The sequence below is a fragment of the Cebidichthys violaceus genome, unplaced genomic scaffold (genome assembly GCF_023349555.1).
Source record: "Cebidichthys violaceus isolate CVI_PGR_0920_01 unplaced genomic scaffold, fCebVio1.0.p SCAF_11, whole genome shotgun sequence".
Classification (NCBI taxonomy): Eukaryota; Metazoa; Chordata; class Actinopteri; order Perciformes; family Stichaeidae; genus Cebidichthys; species Cebidichthys violaceus.
In genome coordinates, this window is record NW_027176274.1 from 11,134,110 (window position 1) to 11,154,555 (window position 20,446).

General features: G+C 40.8%; 1 protein-coding gene across 4 annotated transcripts in view; it reads left to right on the top strand.

Moving 5' to 3' along the window:
• The first annotated feature begins 314 nt into the window (after positions 1 to 314).
• Positions 315 to 20,446, top strand: part of osbpl6 (oxysterol binding protein-like 6) — a 31,606-nt gene continuing 11,474 nt past the window's right edge. Inside the window, exons 1-9 of one of the 4 annotated variants that reach the window (XM_068704758.1) lie at positions 316 to 657; positions 6,837 to 7,085; positions 15,508 to 15,630; positions 16,021 to 16,074; positions 16,556 to 16,669; positions 16,768 to 16,938; positions 18,683 to 18,827; positions 19,024 to 19,127; positions 19,593 to 19,685. In XM_068704758.1, the coding sequence (XP_068560859.1) occupies positions 6,939 to 7,085; positions 15,508 to 15,630; positions 16,021 to 16,074; positions 16,556 to 16,669; positions 16,768 to 16,938; positions 18,683 to 18,827; positions 19,024 to 19,127; positions 19,593 to 19,685 (951 nt within the window). In that variant the 5' untranslated portion in view covers positions 316 to 657; positions 6,837 to 6,938. Of the gene's footprint in view, positions 658 to 6,836; positions 7,086 to 15,507; positions 15,631 to 16,020; positions 16,075 to 16,555; positions 16,670 to 16,767; positions 16,939 to 18,682; positions 18,828 to 19,023; positions 19,128 to 19,592; positions 19,686 to 20,446 lie in introns of all 4 variants that reach the window. The other 3 variants (XM_068704759.1, XM_068704760.1, XM_068704761.1) reach the window with 3 other exon arrangements.

Sequence of the window (20,446 nt, forward strand, 5' to 3'; positions counted from 1 at the left end):
TGGGCGATTGTTTTCTTTTAGATGCAATACAGGAAACATTTACATTCACTGAATTTATTTTTAATGATTAATATGGAAAATAGTATCACAGCTTTGGCACCCAATTGGACCTCAGAGGTACGTACGTTGGTGACGTAACTACTGCACGTAGTGCTGAGTTCATCAGTGGGGTTATGTTACTCCATCATCATCACGAGATTGATCTAATGAGCGCACGTGTAAGGTAAAGGGAGATCTCCACCGTCGAATAACTGGGCACTCCGAGTCCGAGCTTTCTGTAACTCCGCCGCCGCGTTTTGTGACCAGCCCGCTGTCCGCCGCCTGTCTGATCCGTTCCTGCGATTTCTTCCCGCTCAAAGCCGATCTTGCTGCAGGGAGGAGCGAGCGGAGAGCAGTCGGTAGAGCCGAGCGGAGCATCACAGCCCTGCATTCAAGGAAACGGGCAAACACAGCACTTTTTTTTGACTTTCCGTAATGTTCTAGTCCCCCGTGCAGCACACGTACTTAATAACAAGAAATATATGCATGTCGATGTGGATCCTTACGGAAGCCGTTTGTCTCTGAGAGGCTGGGAATATCTGCCCAGTGAAGGGAGACCCCCCCATTTGTGTCCTGCGCCAAGAACAGTAAAGACATGGTCATTACACCGCATCTGTGGTAAGGCAATACGCTTCTTTTGTATCTCTCTTTCAAGGCAATATCAATGTCAGTCGCCTTTATATCGAATAAACCACCGTGTCGTAACAATGCTCTGTCGAATATAAGAGAACAGCAGCCTGTGTTGTGGTTTCGAGACCTCAGCATCTCGTCCTTTTTTGTATTTTGCATCCCGAGTGAATCACCGAGGACCAGTCAGACATTACTAACGGTGCCTAGCTAAGCGTTAGCTGCTGCTCGTCTGACACGGGGATGAGATATGACCCGTATCGAAACGAGCATAATGTCGACATGAAGACGTAAGGACCCCTAAAAACATGGATGCTGTCGTGGACGACTTCGACGAGGTAGACGTAATGCGTCACCGACATGTTCACCTCTTTAACCGAGCTCTTCGTGGTTTCTCCCCTAAAACGTCCCATTTGGACAACTGTACCACCGTGTATCTTGAGTGTTATCGACGAACCTCCATCCCATAATACTCTATATTCCACTCATTACATCTTCAGGGTTGAGGTGCTAACTAATTGAAAGTTAGCCAACTTCTGTCACTGACAGCATGGCTCCACATTTCAACTGAAGGTCAGCCAGTGACTTTGCAGTTGTTCAAAATAGCCCCGAATCGCATCAACTAAAGAGCAGCAGAGGGGACAAGGAGAGCTGGATGGGTTGCTAGTTGTTTGCCACTGGGCATGCTTTCTTAGTGCTGCTTTGATCAGCAGTGATGATTGATTTTCTGATATAATTCTTGGCCCCTGGCCTGAAAAAACCCTCCTGCTGAAGGTGTCCCATTTAAATACAGATCATTGCAGAGCTCTATATGCCTATACCTCACTGTGAGGCTCCAAATATTGGGCAGATTGTCTTTTTGTGTGTGTGCCACATGTCATTAATATTGACAGTAAGGAGTAAATCAGATAATTGCTCCTTCTTACTTAATTAGCTGACACATTCAAGCACATTATATATGTGGCTTTGAGCCAAGGCCTATGAATCACATGAAAGCCTATGAATATCTGTTCCTTTGGTTTGCTTACTGATAGCTTCTTGATCATTGTTCGTTCTCTGTTGTGTTGTTTTGAATTATTTTATTTTCTCGAAGTGTAATGCTTGGCATCACTCATAATATAGAGATACCAGTGCGAACATGTTTTTTAGTTGCTTTATGTTATACCTATACAAACATTTCTTCATCGAATCCCGTTTTAACACATAACAAACATAAAAAAAATGCATCTCTTGACACAAAAACTGTATACTGACTTTCGTGGTTTACACCAGGCACCACCTGACAGGATCTGAACAAGAATTCAGAGCCAATTTTCAGTTCCTAACAGTTCCCAATATGGGCACAACAAGTCAGTCAGTGCTTAAAAAGTATTGCAGTGTGAAACCCAGCTCTACCTAGATGATGTAATGCGTGCAGCGCAGGATAAACTGGCTCTGTCCAGTTAGTGTTTGTTATAAAAAAGACAGGCTTACTTTTAAAGAGATGTGCCCCTCACCGCTTCCAGATGTCACACGAGATCTACACCCTGCTGCACACCCAGGTCAGCGGCCCGAAACGCTGCTGTGCTGATCAATATGCATTAGCGGTCTTAAATTCAGACAATAGTCATCCTCAAAGATAACGTAATGCAATCTCAGGACACGAGTCTGCTTTTTGTTGGATACTTTAATTATGCAACAGAGAGGGGAGACCAGTAAGCCTGGTTCAGTGCTGGTCGATAATGTGATGTTTTGGGTGGCGACGCAAACATGAACGTCTTTTCCCAGTCACCATCACGCCTCATCGTGTTACATGTTCGTGATGCCGTTAACATTTGTGTGGCTTTACGTTTAAAGAGCAACATAGTAGGGAGCCATCACTGTTTGTTTTCTTGTTTTAATTAGTTTGTTTGGCTTTGGGTTGACGAATAGGGTGTCCAAATCTCCAGTTTATTTTCCTCATCCCTCTCAGACTTCACACAGATAGTGGGATAGCTGCGGCCCTCTAAATCTCTGTGTCGCTCTCCCTTGCTTGACCCACATCAGGACAGATTACAGTCGCTGCTTTATTCGTGATACTCTACTGATCCCAGTGGGAGAAATTTTACTTCTTTGTCGCCAACCACCCCCCTAAGGTCACACCACATATTCAACTCCAAAAAAGCCCTGGAGCCCGTAGGAAGGGGACCTAAACATCCTGTAGGTCCCTAGATTATGTGCTCAAAACGACAAAATATGATGAACTATCTGTTGTCATTTTTTGGTTTATCTAACATTTGTGCAAAAATGCAAGAAAGCTTTTCATTTGCTCAGTTGATGCTCTGAAACAGGGCGACTTGTAGAGCTGGGAGATATGGAGAAAATCAAATATCCTGACACTTTTGACCAAACACCTCGACATCGATATAGCAACGATACAGGGTTGAATATTAAAGCTTTAATGAATGATGTACCAGATGAGCCTTTTCTCCTGTTCTCACCCAATAATCAGAGTTGTTCACTCAATGTGTTCTCGTAAAGAGGCAGAGTCTAGATGAATGAACCTTGTATAAACATGTGGCCCTACACCTTTAAATGTATACATGCTAATCAGGTCATTGGTCTGTGATTTGGGAAAGTCCTTTCCACAAATAATCTTGCTTTTCTGGTGCATGAAATGAGAAGACAGAACTTATTTTATGTGTTCAGTGCTGAGAGGGCTTTTTGGATGAACAAGAGAAATGGGAAAGGGAAGTGAAAGTGTTTTCCTGCTTATGAAGACATTTCATGCACATGGAGCCACACAACTATGAGGATATGCCCTCTTCTCTCTCTCTCTCTCTCTATATATATATATATATATATATATATATATATATATATATATAATGAACAGCTGAGCAAGCGGGCATATCATATATATATATATATATATATATATATATATATATGGTCACAGGAACCGCAAAGATCCAGCCCAAATTGAACCCTATCGCCATAATAATACGTTTTTTTCACAGAGTAGAGAATTGCTTTCTTAATACAATATCTCAAACAATCTAAATAATAAATATCTAAAACATAATTTTAAAGTCTGTTGTGCATTAACTGAGTGGATGTAGAGAGAGTTTGGGGACATTATACTCCAACGTGAAGGAGTTTGAGCATAAAGTACATCACGTGTGTGACTCCACATGATATTACAAAATAATAAATGAATGAATTGAATCATTGGATATTCTTTTGTCGTCAACAGTCTATTGTCTGTACAGGAATTTGAATGCTTAGATCTCCAGTATATTCTGTATGGCTTTAGCATAAACCCAACCCTCCCAACAGGAACGATCGGTCATTGAGTTGTTCCTCAAAACAAGGATTACAGGATCATTCAACACAGCGCGAGGCTCAGTAGTGTTTGGTGTGACTTTGTTCCTGAGGTCTTGATCAGGTGCTTAAGAGGTGTCGCTGTAGTGTCCACATGGCAGGGCCTGCAGTCCTCCTGCTTAATTAAAGGACCATAATCATGGTGACTGGATTTAGAAGATTAAGTTCATGACATCAAGTCCTGATCGGACGTTCCCCAACATCTAACCTGGTGTTGTACGGAGGAACACTTGTGTCCATCTAAACAGGAGTCAAACAGACACATTGGTGTCCTCAAAGTAAGATCCCTGCATTTGTATTTCCTTGTGCATCAACTGTTTACTGGTTAATCTGTTGGCACTACTGGTTTACACTACAAAAAACCTCTGCATTGACACACTTGATGAAGTCCCCTTTGGGCTCTGAGATAATATGCTGGCCATTTTTATGTTTTCCACTTTTTGTTTTAGATCAGTTGATTGATGATTCATCGAGAAAATAAGCGGCAGATCAATCGGTAACAGAAATCCTTGTTAGTTGCAGCTCTACACTAAATATTGGAAGTTTTGATTGTGTTTTAATGTTTTAATACATTGTACAGTGTAACATGTACTGTGTGTGGACAGTGGTGAAGCTATGACACTGTTACTTACAGCAGGTTTATGTTCCTCCTGCTTCCATATTAGGTCAAGGAGAGGGGATCTATTAAACAGGCTGAGTGGAACACTATCTGAACGGACTTACAGCATCGCCTCACAGTAGCTTAGATCCTAGTTGGCTTAAGACAGGGCAGGGATGATGACAACGTTGCTCAGGGATCTGAATAATAGATTATAGTGTGTGAGTATACCGCACGCTTGCATGTGAGAGTGCACACTGCTGAAGTGTGCAGAGCTGCTCGGTGGACTCGGGGAGTTTCCCCAACACAGGGGAGAGCCTAACGGACTCAGTGCACGTAAAACCACAGCGTGAACACAAACATCTGCATCACTGCCACACGGTAGTCTTTATCAACCCTTCATATTATGTCTTTGGCTTCATCTAGTAAACATAATAATGTTATAATAATGTAATTAATTATGTAATATTTGTCAAAACATTACCGTAGATGTGGACAATTTTGTCTTATAGATTTGTGAGACTTAGCCAGGGCTATAATTAACAATTATTTTCTATAAAATGTCCATCTTAATTTCCTAAAACTTAAAGTAATGTCATTTAATTATATTTTCTGACAAAAAGTCCAAAACCCAAATATCTTCAGTTTACTTTCACAAAAACAATCAGCAAATTGTCACATAATAATTGCCTAAAAATGTTGTTTAATCAATTATTGAAATAGTATATTATTATTATATATAATTTTCTGTTGCTCTAACTGTTTGATAAATGAACAAATTGCTTCAGATTTAACCATAGTATTGTATTATAGAGTAGTTACACACCAATGCAACAGTGCTTTCCTCCATACATGATTAATCGTGGAGCTGCTGTTCATTGAGAAAATAAACACAATGAATCTTACTTTGTGTTCATTATATTCATATTACTTATATCTGTTTTTACAGATCCTCTGAATTCTATCCCCAAATGTCACATTATTAACATTTGATAAATATTGTGCTATTTGTCCTTGTAAAGGTCCAATAACATCCTCAGTATCTCACCAAGTGGCCCGGTTTTTAATGAAAATTAAATTAAGCAGGGTTTGTTAATCTGTTTGTTTTCCACTATCTTGCAATCGATGTATGTTTTGTCAGTGCTGAGACCTCCAGAGAGCTGAGACAATTACACAGCACCACTGCAGGCAGTACTGTGGGTCTCAGCATGGAGCGACGCGGTGCCGTGACTAATGACGAAAACAAGCGCTCCCCCGTGCTATCTTTAGCTTAACACAAGGTTAACCACACATTTTAAAACTAATATATTCACACAAAATAAACAAAATATCCAATTTACTATAATTTAAAACAAAGCTGAGATGCCAATTCTCCCATTTGAAAAGCTGGAACGACAAATCTTTGGTATTTTGGTAAAATGACTTAAAGCTGAGGTAGGCAGTTATTGGAGTCATTGGGCAGAAATGCCATAATAATCTTTCAGCTCATTGTAACTCAAGTGATAGCCCAGGGTAGGCCGTTTTCTGGTAAAGGCAGAATTTGAAAATACAGCCCTCTTGAAACTCACCCCTCTCTGACCTAAGTTCTTCACGCTTTGTGCTTCATTCGGTAACCTGTACGAGTACTAGTCATTCATTTCAAACATCATCCTGATAGTGAATGTTATCCCGAGGCTGTTATGTAGCGCCAATTCTCTTTGCAAACTTGTGGGCCAGTAAAACCATTTCAGATGACGTACTGGGATTCGAGGCTCTAGCGAGGTACAATATCGGCGAAGCATTTCAGAGATGGAGAGAAATGTTGCCAATACTTCAGCCTTCTACTAACCTAGAGCTGTTTAACGGAAGTTAGTGGTCGGTGCACAGTTAGAGACTCAAGTCAATGCTCGATATGTCGATCAATAATGATTCAATATCTCAGGTTTGAGCTTCTCAAATGGGAGGATTTCCTTTACCAATCTCATAGCAAACAAAGTTAGAAGGCTTATCCAGAAATGCACTGATAATGAGGAGAATCTTAAAAACCCATGCGTCAAAGAATAGCTTGCAGCGTCTCGACTCAGCGTTGGATTAACATATTTAAATTGATGGAGGATCGTTGTGAAAGCTCATTTCTTCAAGGAGTAAACTAGACGAGGAGTCGTTTTGATAGACGACAGTGTGGGGAATAGAATGAGGAAGGCAAAGTCGATGGTGATGTAACTTCCTGACCTTTTTTTTTGTTTTTCAGATGAACAGCGAGCAGTGAGTGTGAGACGCTTTCTTCAGAGGATGCTTCTGGTCTGCGGGGCTCAGTGTTGAGGGAGGTACACAGAGCCGACGGGTGCCCACCATGTCTCACCACCAACACTACCAGCGAGGCCCTCACGGCCGCACCATGAGCTCTGAGGAGAGGAGCTATCCGCTAGTAAACAAGAGCGCCACGCCGGTTCACAAGAGCGCCTCCTCCTCTTCCTCCTCTCAGCGCGACAGTCGGCAGGTAATTGGAATCTACATTGGGTTTCTAGGAAGTAGAAGCACTTTGAATGAATGAGCGGTGGTAATATAGGGAGGAGTGTAGGGCTGGGCGGTATGATTATACCGGTTTCACGGTATTTTTTATTTTATCGAGCGTTTAATTATTAAGCGGACATTTTTAACACAAGAACCGGCTGGCAGCTAGTGATGAACAGCTGTTTGTCTTCCGTCTCTTCCTGCTTCCTTCACCAACATTCCCCTGGGTCCTAAGTCCCTCCAGGTACAGCTTCTTATCACCCTCTATGTACTACATTTATAACTAATACTACACATATTACACTCTAATCAGCGTTGCATATGTGTCTAACCAAAATATCCCAAAAAGCAAAAAGAAATCATTTAAATAATTTTTTTAGAGTTTTTAAAGTGTTTTTGTTTGTAATATGTATAATAAGCATGTCATTTAGTTATCGCTACTGATAATTTAACAAACATAAATACATGACGTAGATAGGTTTGCAGTTTTCAAGGTGTACATTTCAGATTGCATCTATTACACACATGAAAATAACTCACGTTTTCTGCTGAAGTGATGTAAGTTGCTCGTGTTACTACCAACGGCATCAACAGTGGCTCCAAACAGACACAGCTCCTCTCTTGGGCACAGACTCTATTGGTGAATCTCCGGTCTCTCTTTGTTCCTCCTGCATCGCTCTTTTCTGTTCTTTAAGTAACGCAACGGAGCCTCTCCCAGCTGTTAGCAGACTGTTGTGCTAACGGCTAGTTACCGAGCTGTACTCAGCATGCTGTTCGGCAGTGAAATTTTATAAATGTGCAATTATTAGTGTTACAAATTGTTTCTGTGCCACAAACTGTTGTGTGCCGTGGTGTTGCCCTGTTAAAGAGCGTTAGTTGGGGTTTATTAATTGTTGTGTTATAAAGTTATAACCATAACTTAAGGGTCCCTCTCACTACATAAGTAGCTCCGACCGTAGCACTCTGCGCGGCGAAGAATATATTTTGCTTCCTGTTGAAGAGTGACAGCAGTTGTTTCGGCTATACCGGTATATCATACGGGAAATTAAAACCGGTATACCGGTATACCGGTTGAACCGTTATACTGCCCAGCCCTAGAGGAGTGAATATCATGTTTTGGTTGCTGCAGTCTTCTTTCAGTCCCATCCTCTTGAGAGACTCGTGAGAGTTTATGCAAATAGAAGGGAACTCCCAGGAAATAGTAAAGCGTGAACTATGAATTCAGCAGTTTTAGTGTTTGAGGCAAAAACCGTTAAAACCATTATGATGACCTAGGCATTTTTAATAAATACTGCCCCAAATTTCCTCTGCAGATATTGTACGTGTGCAGTTAGAGTTTTCCTTGTTCGGTTGTCCACAAATTACTTTGCTGACTAAAGCTGAACAGACATTTTATATTTTTATTAATCTTGCAAAATGTGTTGACTGCATGGCCAAGACGTACTGTATAACTTCAAACTGTACAGATCAATTCATTAGTCACAACGTAGATGCTCACACACAACATAAACACGGTTTTATTTCCATCACAACACAGTCTACAGTAGCCGCAGCAATAGTACTCTGTCAATAGTACTCTGTCAATAGTACTCTGTCAATAGTACTCCGGTCAATTCTACTAATTCAGGGTTTAAATTGTTTCTCTGTTCTCTATTTTCCCTCGGCAGATGAATTCAGCCGTACAGAACAATGGCCTCTGTTACTGACTAATGATCAATAGTTTATTCCCTCTGAAAAGTCCATTATGAAAAAGACTTTGTCAACCGATTAGCTGACTAGTCGGCCAAGTCAGAGCGGCCATAATTCCCTGGTTTGTAAGTGAAAACATTGCAGAGGCGTGGTGAACAATGAGATACACACTCTTGTTTCACAGTCTACAGGACGAGTGCTTAAACTGAAGCCCCCAGCCCTCTTCACCTCACTGAGCTGCTGTGCCACCGTGGCCGCGCAGAAACCGGACACCGAAACTGGAATCTCTGACATCACAACTTTTCCGTCGGCACAAGATGATGAATATTTCACGAGGCTTGGTGCTCTGCTGAACGTGTGGCGTGCTCTGGTATGCTGCGTGGGAGCCGATCTTTGTCCAGGAGGTGGCTTTCTGACGAGAAAAGGCGGTCGGTCTGAGAAACGGGGGTTGAAGCGCTCAGTCGACGGGGCAGGCGGTTAACCCGTCTGTTCATTGTTCCTTTCTTTCATATCATTACTTGATAACAAGGCCTTTATGGGGGTTAAGGTCTCAGTTATTTCATTTTCCCAGCGGCCCGCTATGTAAAAGCCAGCTAAATCTGAGAGCAGGGTTATCTACCAGCACCTCTTCTCTCATTCATCTCTTTTAATGTGTTTAATGAAGTCAGGTACTACCCAAAGAGGCAGCCGCTAAGATGGAAATAAACTCTTTGTCAAGTAGATTCCCTTGAATTTTTGCACACCATCTTGATCAAGACCTCAAGATAGTCAGCGACGTATTGAAAGAACTGGCGGTGTATCGTGATTTTAAAATGCATTCTTGATTGTTGCAGCTGTTTTGCGTTATGAGTGATGCAGCGACGTACCTGTGGGCGACCCAGACACTCGATCTATCTATTACAGAGGCAGGTACACTGTTCAAAAACAGTGACACTTCAAAATCCTCTTCAGCTGCCTCAGGGTTTTAGCTCACAGCCATTATGAATATGTACAAGGAAAGAAAGGGTCTTTAAAGTAAAATGGAAGAAAAGAAAACGTTATGTCTGCCTTTGCAACCACAATGTAAAGCTAATGATAGACTATTTTTAAAGCTGACAAAACAATCTCAACACAAGTTTTTTTTTAGTAGCAGTTCTGGAGCTTTCTGTTGTATTACACTGTCTTCCTCAGCAGATGAAATGTTTTCAAAGCTCAAAAATCCATTTTTCACGTATACGGCTTAAACATTCATTCTGGACCTTGGAGACTGGAAAAAGGGTCCATTTAGTAGCTGTTCTGGAGCTTTCAATCACATAAATGATTTTCATGACAAGTGAGCGAACCGTGTGACAGCTAGTGAATGGACCTTGTGGTTAGACTGAACTATCCCCATGGTCAAGAATGGACTTTTATAAATTACTATTATTATACAAGTGAATATAAGGATGTCTCCAACATATTTAGTTGTCTCTGAGCTTAATTGACACTATGCTAAGTTATACCTGTACATTCTCTGTGTTTTCCTGCATCGCTGTCTGCTTAGTGTGTTCTGTATATTGTATAGTGGACCGGTGCTAAAGAGACTATGCAGTAAAATACATCTTCCCCAGGGACATCCTGAGCAAGCAGAGTAGACGCTGGGAAAAGACCTTAGCTTGCTTGGCTGGACCTCAGTTTTGAGGGAAAAATGAGAGCGGGGCATTTTGTTGGGGGGAAAGCCTTAAATGAGATCCAGGCCCCATTTTACAATCAATACATGTCACTTTCCCCTCTGCTGATGACTACTGTTCACTCTGGAGGCCCTCATGAGAGCAATTAGAGGCACCACCTGCAGTAAGCGCACACACACATATACAGTTTGTGGATCGAGACATTACAAATTGAATCAGGATGTCGCTGCAACTATCCATTTTTCTCCCTTCTGCCTGTCATTTCCTGGTTTGATAGCATGTTTTCGGCTTGGAGATAGTATTAGGAATAGATGGAGTCACACACACTGTGTTTGCGGCTAATATTTAAGAAAGGTCCCTTTTCATTTTTGAGAGTGGCGAAATCAATGATTATCAGTTGCTCTGTGCTCAGATAACGGCTGTTTTTATGTTAATGACCACAACAAAACCGATGTTAGTGTAGATGAAAGAATGATGGAGCACTTGCACTGACAGCAGCATAAATCAGTATCTCCCCTGTCCTGTACAGATGTGTTTCTTTATTTATTCTATAGCCAGGTTATCATGTTGTCTAATGGGCTGGTTTGACCTGTCTGATAACACACTTTTCCTCGGCACACAGCAGACTAATTCACAAACAAAAGGAAGAGGATAGAGAACAGAAACACACTGGCACACCCCCTTTCTATATTGGTTAATATGACGAGAGGGTGGCTTATTGTCTGATACAGAAATTATTCCATGAATAAAGAGTCAGACTGATACTCAAGTCACAATATCATTTTCTACAAGGATCACCATTGGTCCAAATTTCAAAAAGCTAATGTTTCCACAGTCAAGAATGAACTTTTATGTTTCATTAAATAAAACATCCACTTCCTCAGTTTTCCAAACATATTTATTGAATGAGCCTCAGTGTCTCTCCTACATGTGGATTGTAGGCGTGTAACTGGATCTGTGGTGTCTAAACGGAGAACGAGAGTCTCTCAGGGTGATAGCGTCTCACTCATTGGGCCACTCAGACACTGCAGTGAAATCCATCCTCACAACTATTCCTCTGTGCTTATTAGCTGCTGAAATATCGTTGTCGAGTGGTGATTGTGGAAGACGAGGTGGGAACATTTTACAGTAATTTGATCAAGGAGTACCGTAAATTCTTACACAAGTACAACAAGAGGCCACATACTTTGATGTGGAATTTGAATTATTTAGTATTTTGTAGAGAACACACAGGTACATAGTGATTGGGCTAGTTGTAATATAGCTTTTAATTTACACATACAAACAGACAAAAGTCTTAACTGTTAAGATTGAATGAAATCTAAAATATTAAGCAGTTTTATAGTATATATTTAAACGTTCAGAGATTACCACCCCCACCTACCCACCATCCACCTCCATATATAATCTTTATTTAATCCGGTAATCTTATTTAGATGAAGTTCTCTTTTGCGAGGTAGACCTGTGTAGAGCGGAGAAAAGAAACCATAACAAGTAGTAACAAAAGGACACATACAAACAAACAATCATGGCAAGAAAAACGTAAGCATATCTACTGTAAATACCAAGAACTTAGCAGACAGAACACAAGCACACACAGCACCAAAGACAATTACAGACATCACTCAATATAAGAAAATAGTTTTATGAGCCATTGAAAAGTCATCAAGGGCTCTCTGAAAGGTTGTATGCTTTACGTGTCATGGGTAGTTGTTGCTGAAACTAGAGCTGCTCAGATTTCAGACTCATTTAAATCAAAACTATAGACCGGCGACTCTCTGCCAGTTCCAGAAGCCATGAATGGCCTTATTTCCTTTATTCTATTACCTCAAGAAAACGAGGCAACAAGATGACGTTAACATAAGAACATGAAGCTGTTATTCTAAGATGCCTCACTCGTCCGCACCCGTAGCTTGTTACCTAAAAGACCCTGGCCTTTATTTTCCTTTATTTTGGGTAGTCAATGGTTATGTTAGGCCCTTAAATTCAGAACTCCCATAAAAGATGAAACAGATTTAGTTTTTTTTGTTACTTTTATCACTCTTTTATCACGGTAAAGTAGTACATAAATGAAGTGAACTGAAACGATTGGTAAATCTTTTGATTCAAATTTGATAGTGTTTATGCAGTGCAGCCTTTAAGAAAAGTTATCCTACAGTCACTGTGTAAGAAGCAGACGTGTGAGAGAAACTCGTCCTCAGAAGTGAGCTGTTGTACTGATATTTAAAGTGCCGATTTCACCAAAGGTGTCCCCAAAGAGTGTTTGTCCTTTCTCCTGCTCAGGCAGACTATAACTGTACCGTTTAAGTCATTGCAGCATTAAAAAGTCTACTTACACAGGATTGATTTAATTGATGATTGGGATTTAAAAAATCATCGTAGTGTTCTGGCATCTACTGTAACCGTGTTGTTTAACTGATGAAGAGAGAAACAAAGGCAAAAAGCTGAATCAGTTCAAGTTCTCCAGTATCAAAGGAACAAACCTTCTGACTGAGTCTGCCACAAGAGCCTTTATCAAAGGGGTGAACTCACCGAGAGGGAGACCGGCTCATTCAGCTTTAAATTATTCTGCAGTAAGATGAATGAATGTGATCAGAGTGTAGGAAATCACTTTGGCTTGATTCAGTTCTGTATTTCGGGTCAAATAACAAAAGCAAATCCTCTGACTGTAGCAGTCATTTCCATATAAACCGATAGTACACATACATACACTTTGGTGTTTACGTGGAGCCAGAGGTTGAGTGGACTATTCCTCATGAGGAATTTGTTGATTTTCAATCGTTTATGGTTCAGATCTTCAAACGATTCCCAGGAAAGTGCATTCAATTGCAATATTTGCAGCGCAAAGCCATTCTTTATTTAGTGCAATATTGATTTATCAATTTGGATCCAGTTGAAAGTCTGTTTGTAATGCCCCAGATAACACACAGGAAGTTGGTCTGAAGGGTTTCTCAAAGACTGGGGGGAGGGTGCCCGTCACGTTTAAGGCTGTTATGGTCTGAAAACAGAAGCGTTGACGTATCAATCATTTCACATTATACAGTCGAGTTGTTAAACTGATAATGACGTAATTGCTTTGAGCATAATAAGTACACCGTTCTCTTTTATGACATGATTGCTTTGAATGGTGATGCTCGTTTTTGCTGATGAAGTTGAGCTGCTCCACTTCCTCATTCGCACAGAGCCACTGAAGGGAGGGGCTCTCGTCAGCGCAGAAACATGACCTCATCAACAAACAGATCTGTTCGGCCCGGCCATTAGATTAAACAAGCTGTTGTCTCCTTTTGTTAAATGTCCGGCGAGCCAAGGTCGGGTGTCGTAACACACACCCGACGAGCTGTCTCCGAGGTCGCAGTGAAGAGCCACAGGCTGTTATTCGGTTTTCCCGAAGATGCTTTTGCATGTTAAGTCGTGGGTTTTGCCATAAAGGCGGATTCAAGCATGAAATAAAAAATCTGACCTGTTTCACAAATATTACATTTAGATGCGTTCTCTTTTATTAATAGCGTACTTAATCTGGCGGTGTAACCGCCCAAAAAAACACAATGTTAATGTTTTACAACAGTCAGACGATTAGCTGCGTTGTGAAAAACATAAAAACACACAATATTGGTCACACATTAAAAGCACATTATTAATTAATAAACCAAAGCCATTAATAAAGTATGGTCACCATTTCACCATTTATTTTGTTTCTTAAACAACACACACATTGAACACAAACTCCAAAATTACAAGTAGTGCCCTTTTTTCCTTTCTCTCTCTATCGCTTCTATTTTGCGTAATGTTTTCATATTGAAGCAGGTCCCTATTCTGTATAAATGTCAAACATTTTGCACCATAAAATAATTTGAAATAAATATTACTGTCGCTTTCTCCAGCTAAAGCTTAACACACAGCTAAACATGGTTGCAGATCTGTTCCTTGAGGCTTGTTTAAAGTCACTAAAAAATGTCTCTAAATGATCAAATACGTAAACGTTGTGGAGTAAAAAACATGAACTGCAAACTCAGCTCATTAGCTTGACTATGTGATTGTGGTTCTGGCAACATTAGCAAACATCCTCTCAACTGTCATCAGATCTTCATTAAAATGTTGCTAAATCCTGATTGGTGCACACAAGTGACATCACCTTTTTCTAATTGAGTCCTGCCCACTTCAGCCAGTGACAGTAGCAGTATAACTATAGTGTAGTTGCACTCAGCAAAAAGGATATGTTTGAGTTTTAATGTAAGGTATTCGTCAACAATCATAACTTCTCCCATGAAATGTTATATTATTACAACTGTGTTTTACGATGTTGTTATTCGTTATGTTTCTGCCCACAGGAGGAGATGTAGTTTTTGACTAATACATAAATAAACACTGATGTCTGTTTGCCACTACATTACAGTGTTTTGTAAATCATTTATTACATGTTAATGTACTGTTCATAAATGCTAAACAGGGGGACTTAAATTGATTATTTTGGGTAAACTAAGACCATTCAAAACAAATTTTTAGCAAATTAATACCACAGAAAACGTTTTGGTTTGTTTACCAGGACCCTAAAAAACATTTATTAATAAATGAATAACATATAATATATTTTGTAATCCAAGAACATAAAAAACAAGTTAATAGTAAATTAATACAATAGAAAACACATATTTGGTTAACCAAGAATCCATAGGGATAGATGGACGCATACAGGAGAATTACCACCTGAAAGACGCTAAATGGATCATGTGATGTGTTACCTGTGCCTGCCTGACTTTGCTGTCCCTCTACTCCAGAGATGTCACTTTGATTTACAGACCTACTGGAAGAGCACAGTCAGGAGAAAGCTAATGGAGTGGAAATGCTGAGAAAGCAGGAGGAATTTGAATGGGGTAGTATTTCTTTAAATGTGTAGTACAGGGGTAGAGGCGAATTAAGAAGCGTTAAGTGTATTCCTGTGGTTTTCAGAATTTGAGCATGACTTGAGCATCTCTTCTTTTTATTAGAGGACTTGTCCTCCTGTTGTCTTCGTATGCTGGAGGAGTGAGTGGATTAGTTCTGACACCGCTTCTTCTTTTTGTTCCTGTCTAGGAGGCAGACAGCTGGGAAATCATCGAGGGGCTGAAAATCGGCCAGAGCAACGTGCAGAGGCCTGATAAACACGAGGGTTTTATGTTGAAGAAGCGGAAATGGCCCCTGAAAGGCTGGCACAAGGTAAGATCTACAGACAAAGCGCTTTCAAAATTAGCCGCTCCTTGAATGTTAAACAGTTTGCTGTCTAGTAAAGAAATACGGTAAGTTCCCCTTTTCATTCACCTTGCGTTACCCTCTCTGGGCCTCTTCCGCAAGCAGCATTTCCTTTGAAGTCACTGCCTTCAGCATCAGCTGTTGTTTTCTCAAAATACTGGATTTAAAGTGGAGACTAGTCACTGTTGCCATCATATTTGAACTCACAACACCACAGAAAGCAGCTAATTATGAGAGAATAAATGGTAGACGACCTGAATCCACAATATAAACAGGTCCAATGTGAAGTATGTATTCAACGTCTGCCCTTCCTGTTATTCAACCAACACATTATTTCTGTGCTTTTATTCTCTGCAGCGTTTTTTTGTCCTGGACAATGGTATCCTGAAGTACTCCAAGTCCCCCATTGATGTAAGTAACCCTGACTATAACCCACAGGCAGAAACAGGGCGGCCTGGCCTGACATCAGCTCGGCTTGACAATGAGTCAGCAGAAACATCTGCAACGCGGGTCATAATGTTCAATGTGTTTCAGCAAGCCATGGCACTTTGCAGGAAAGATCAAATTTTTTGATGGACAAAGTGGAAAAGTAACACATGACTGTGAAGAGACCAAAGAGTCATGCACACAGTGGATCACTTGTCCTCATGTTTCGCTTCTCAGACCTTCATAAATAAAAAGTGATTATTGATCAGCTTCACACCAATTTGCAAAAGAATGTTAAATACAGTGACTACAAGTGATCAACGGTATGAAGGTTTCTTTGGCGTCTTCAGACTTTAGTGTGAAAGAAGTTTGTTGTAAATGTAATTACAGATAAAACAGACTTGTGCACAAATAATTTGACTCACGTGTGCTTTTAGTAGACTGATGTGTTGATCACTTACCGTAGATCCAAAAAGGCAAACTTCACGGAAGCATCGACGTTGGCCTCTCAGTCATGTCCATCAAGAAGAGAGCCCGTCGCATCGACCTGGACACTGAGGAGCATATCTATCACCTGAAGGTAACGCTGATGGGACGAGTCAATATTGTCATTTCAGCAGCGATAAACAGGACAGGAGGTCAGCGGAGGACAGAGTTGAAAGCTGTCTTCTCCTTTAGGTCAAATCTCAAGACATCTTTGACGCCTGGGTGTCCAAGTTGCGTCATCACCGGCTTTACCGACAGAACGAGATTGTGCGATCTCCCCGGGAGGCCACCATGCGGACGTTTCCCCCGCCGGCTGCCAAGGAGTCCCCCCAACCTGCCCCGAGTGTGGTATGTGAAGCCAAGGTGAGCTCTCCCACCAATTAATCGTTTGATTATTTTCTCTTTTAATCAATAAATCCTCTGGTTTATAAAACGTAAGAAAAAAAAGGAAAAAAAAAATCTATTGCAGGTTCCCAGAGCCCAAGATGACATCTTCAAATGTTCTTGTCAGAAAAACAGTCCAAAGATATTCAATTTACAACGAGGAAAGCAGCAATCCTCACATTATCAAAGCTGGAACCAGACACTATTTGACATATGTGCTTGAAAAATATTTTGTATTATTAATCATCAGAATTATAGATCAGCTGAAAACTAAGACACAGTGTTACAAATTTCATCAGCCTGAATGTTTTCCTTCTGCTACTCTGTATCAAGCATAAAAGCTGTCTCTGTCTGTCTCTGTCTCTGTCTCTGTCTGTCTCTGTCTGTCTCTCTCTCTCTCTCTCTCTCTCTCTCTCTCTCTCTCTCTCTCTCTCTCTCTCTCTCTCTCTCTCTCTCTTATTCAATTACTTATTCAAGAAGGGTACTTCATGGGGAAGGAGAGATCGCCTAGTTCTGTTTTCATTGGGAACTGGGATAGTGTACCAAAATATCATCCAGAAGAGAGGAAGTAAAACTCACTGAACGTTCACAGTAACGACAGAAAATCTTAATGGTCAGACAAGACTGAGTCTGTCTCTGTCGGGATCACCCACCTGATAACTTTATAGTCTGCAATGTTGCCTTTTCAATTACCTTAATTTAACAGTTACATTTCCACACAAATACTGCAAATGGCAGTAACACTGATTGGACAGTTTATTGTGTACAGTGTACGGTTGTTTGTCCAGACTCAGTGTGGAGGTCCCTGGTCGTTGTTGACCTTTCTGGACTGTGTGTTTATGCGAGGATGCAGGTTCTCCAGGGAGTGTGGCTCTCATGCAGGCCATTAGAGGTGATCAGCAGGATCTGGATTCAGAGCAGCTGGCTGCAGCCTGATGAGCTCTCCCAGAACAACAGCTTAACCACGAGTCTCTAATCCTGGAGTCAGAATTAACTGCTACATGAAAGAGCTTTGGAGGGTGGACCATCATATGTTGGTTGGTTACCAACGATTAGTGTTAATATGAATGTTCTTTAGGACTGCAAGCTATAGCGCAGCGCACACTGTTTTATGTTTTTATCTAAAGCTGTCCCCCAACAAGTACAGGGAGACGTGGTTTGGTGACAGGAGTATTATTTTCCATCAGGTAGTTAATGATAGAAAATTAAAGATAATTATTCGGTGAAACACAACAGCGTTTACACTGCAATGTGTTTTTTTCAAGACTAAAACATGAGACACAACTTTTGCTAAAAAAGGAAAGTTGAAATGAATGGCTATGGTGAGCCCTGGTAACCGGACGTCTCCTCCCTCTCCACAACTTAACGTAGGTTGGCTCCGGTACTTAAACAAATAGGACTACACACCTGGTAGTCAGCTGTTTGGCCGATAGCCTGCGCTAATGGAATTGTTGGTCAGTAAAGTGAACTGCTCTCTTGCTGCTTATGGGGCCAAACAAGGAATTCAAAGACTTCAATTTGAGGAATTTTGAGTTTCTGGCATCACCAGATGTTTTCACACTCCAGAATCCAGAATATTCCTTCTATCACAATGTTAGTACCTCTTGAACTGAAGTATGTTCAAAACCAGTTGAACCAGTAACAAGTTAGTACGGTAAACTGTGACATGAAGTTACAGACAAAACATTCTCACCCGTGTGTCTGTTTCCCCATCACCCCTCAGCAGGCCAAGCCAAGCAGTTTGCCGTGGCAGCCGGTGGCCCCGAGTACCAACAGCAACAGCAGCCTGCCCGCCTCCTACAGTAACGGCCAGAGCAAGGTGGTTGCTTGGCTGCAGGAATCAGAGGAGATGGACAAGTGCGCAGAGGGTGAGTGCAATTTTCTTCCTCATGCTGGGAACAAATCTGATTTCATAAAGACGTTACTGTAAGTCTTTTGAACCCTGAGAGATCCCTATTTCATGACACATAACACTGAATGTGTGTGTGTGTGTGTGTGTGTGTGTGTGTGTGTGTGTGTGTGTGTGTGTGTGCGTGCGTGCGTGGGTGTAAATTCTATTTTTAGAGCTTGCACGATGTCAGTCCAATTTGACTGAGCTGAGCCGGCTATTGCAGAGTTTGGAGATTCTACAAAGGACACAGTCAGCACCCAACTTCACAGAAATGCAGGTAAATAAAGATACACAGAAACACACACACACACATATACACACATTCACACACACATATACACACATTCACACACACATTCACACACACACATACACACACACACACACACACACACACACACACACACACACACTTATTTTTGAAGTGGCCTTTTTTCCAGGGAAGTCACCTTGACTACCTGTCTAGACAGACAGGATTAAGCTTTGCTCACAAAACACCTGGCTGCTTCTCCAACTGATCTGTATCTTTTGAATTTTTTTGTATTATAGTTTTTGGCTGAAATGCATTGGGTTTTTTTAACACCGCACATTCCATTTACCTCAAGATTTTGTTTGCAACTCATTTTTGTGAACGTGGTCTGGTTTTGCCATTTTCACTGCAATTATTTTGCTTTATTTGTGATGTGTTTGATCTATTAACCACATTTTTTTTTGCATATTTTGATCCACGTGTGTCACAAAGACCAATTGTGTAGAATTGTCAAAGAAAGAAAAGCGCTTGAACAGAAGATGGAGAACAAAAAGTGTCGGCAAAGATCCAAAATTCCAGCTTCAGGTACCTAAGTCACACACACAGCACAGATATATACACAGATACATATACTATATATCTATATCTCTCTCTCTATATATATATATATATATATATATATATATATATATATATATATATATATATATATATATATATAGTGAATATAACAACATGTATTGTAACATTGTATATAACTTGATGTTTCTTTTCATCGAAGTGCTCTGGGTGAATTTAAGCTCCCCTGATAAGCAGTAATTCAGCGTAAATATCTCAAGCTTTTATTGTGAAAGGTCAGAACGGAAGAAGTAAAGAGGTACATGCCACCGTTGTCAATGTGGGGTTAATAAGCGCACAATTAAATAAATAAATAAATCCAAAGTATTTTGTGGCCGTTTGTGTTGTGATGCGCTGCTCTGCTCACATTGAGTATATTATCTTCCGGATGGATTTGGATTATGGATTTGCTCTCTCTCCTCTCGTCCATTTGCCATTTTTGCTTCAGCGCAATGCGTGATGGTGTTTAGTGCTCGGTTACTAATCGGTTGCACACTACTTTTCATGAGGCATTGTGGGATGCTTTGAGTCCACTATATACTGTATCATCATTCTCACTGTATATTCGGACAGCTCTACAAAATGGTGAACTCACTATATAACCCACTTTATAGTCAGTAGGGAGTGATTTGGGGCAATATGTTTTGCACATAAAGTACAGTACAGTAACCGTTAAATATAAAAGTGGTTTGAAAGGTTTGGTAGTGGCCAGAGAGACATTGATGTAA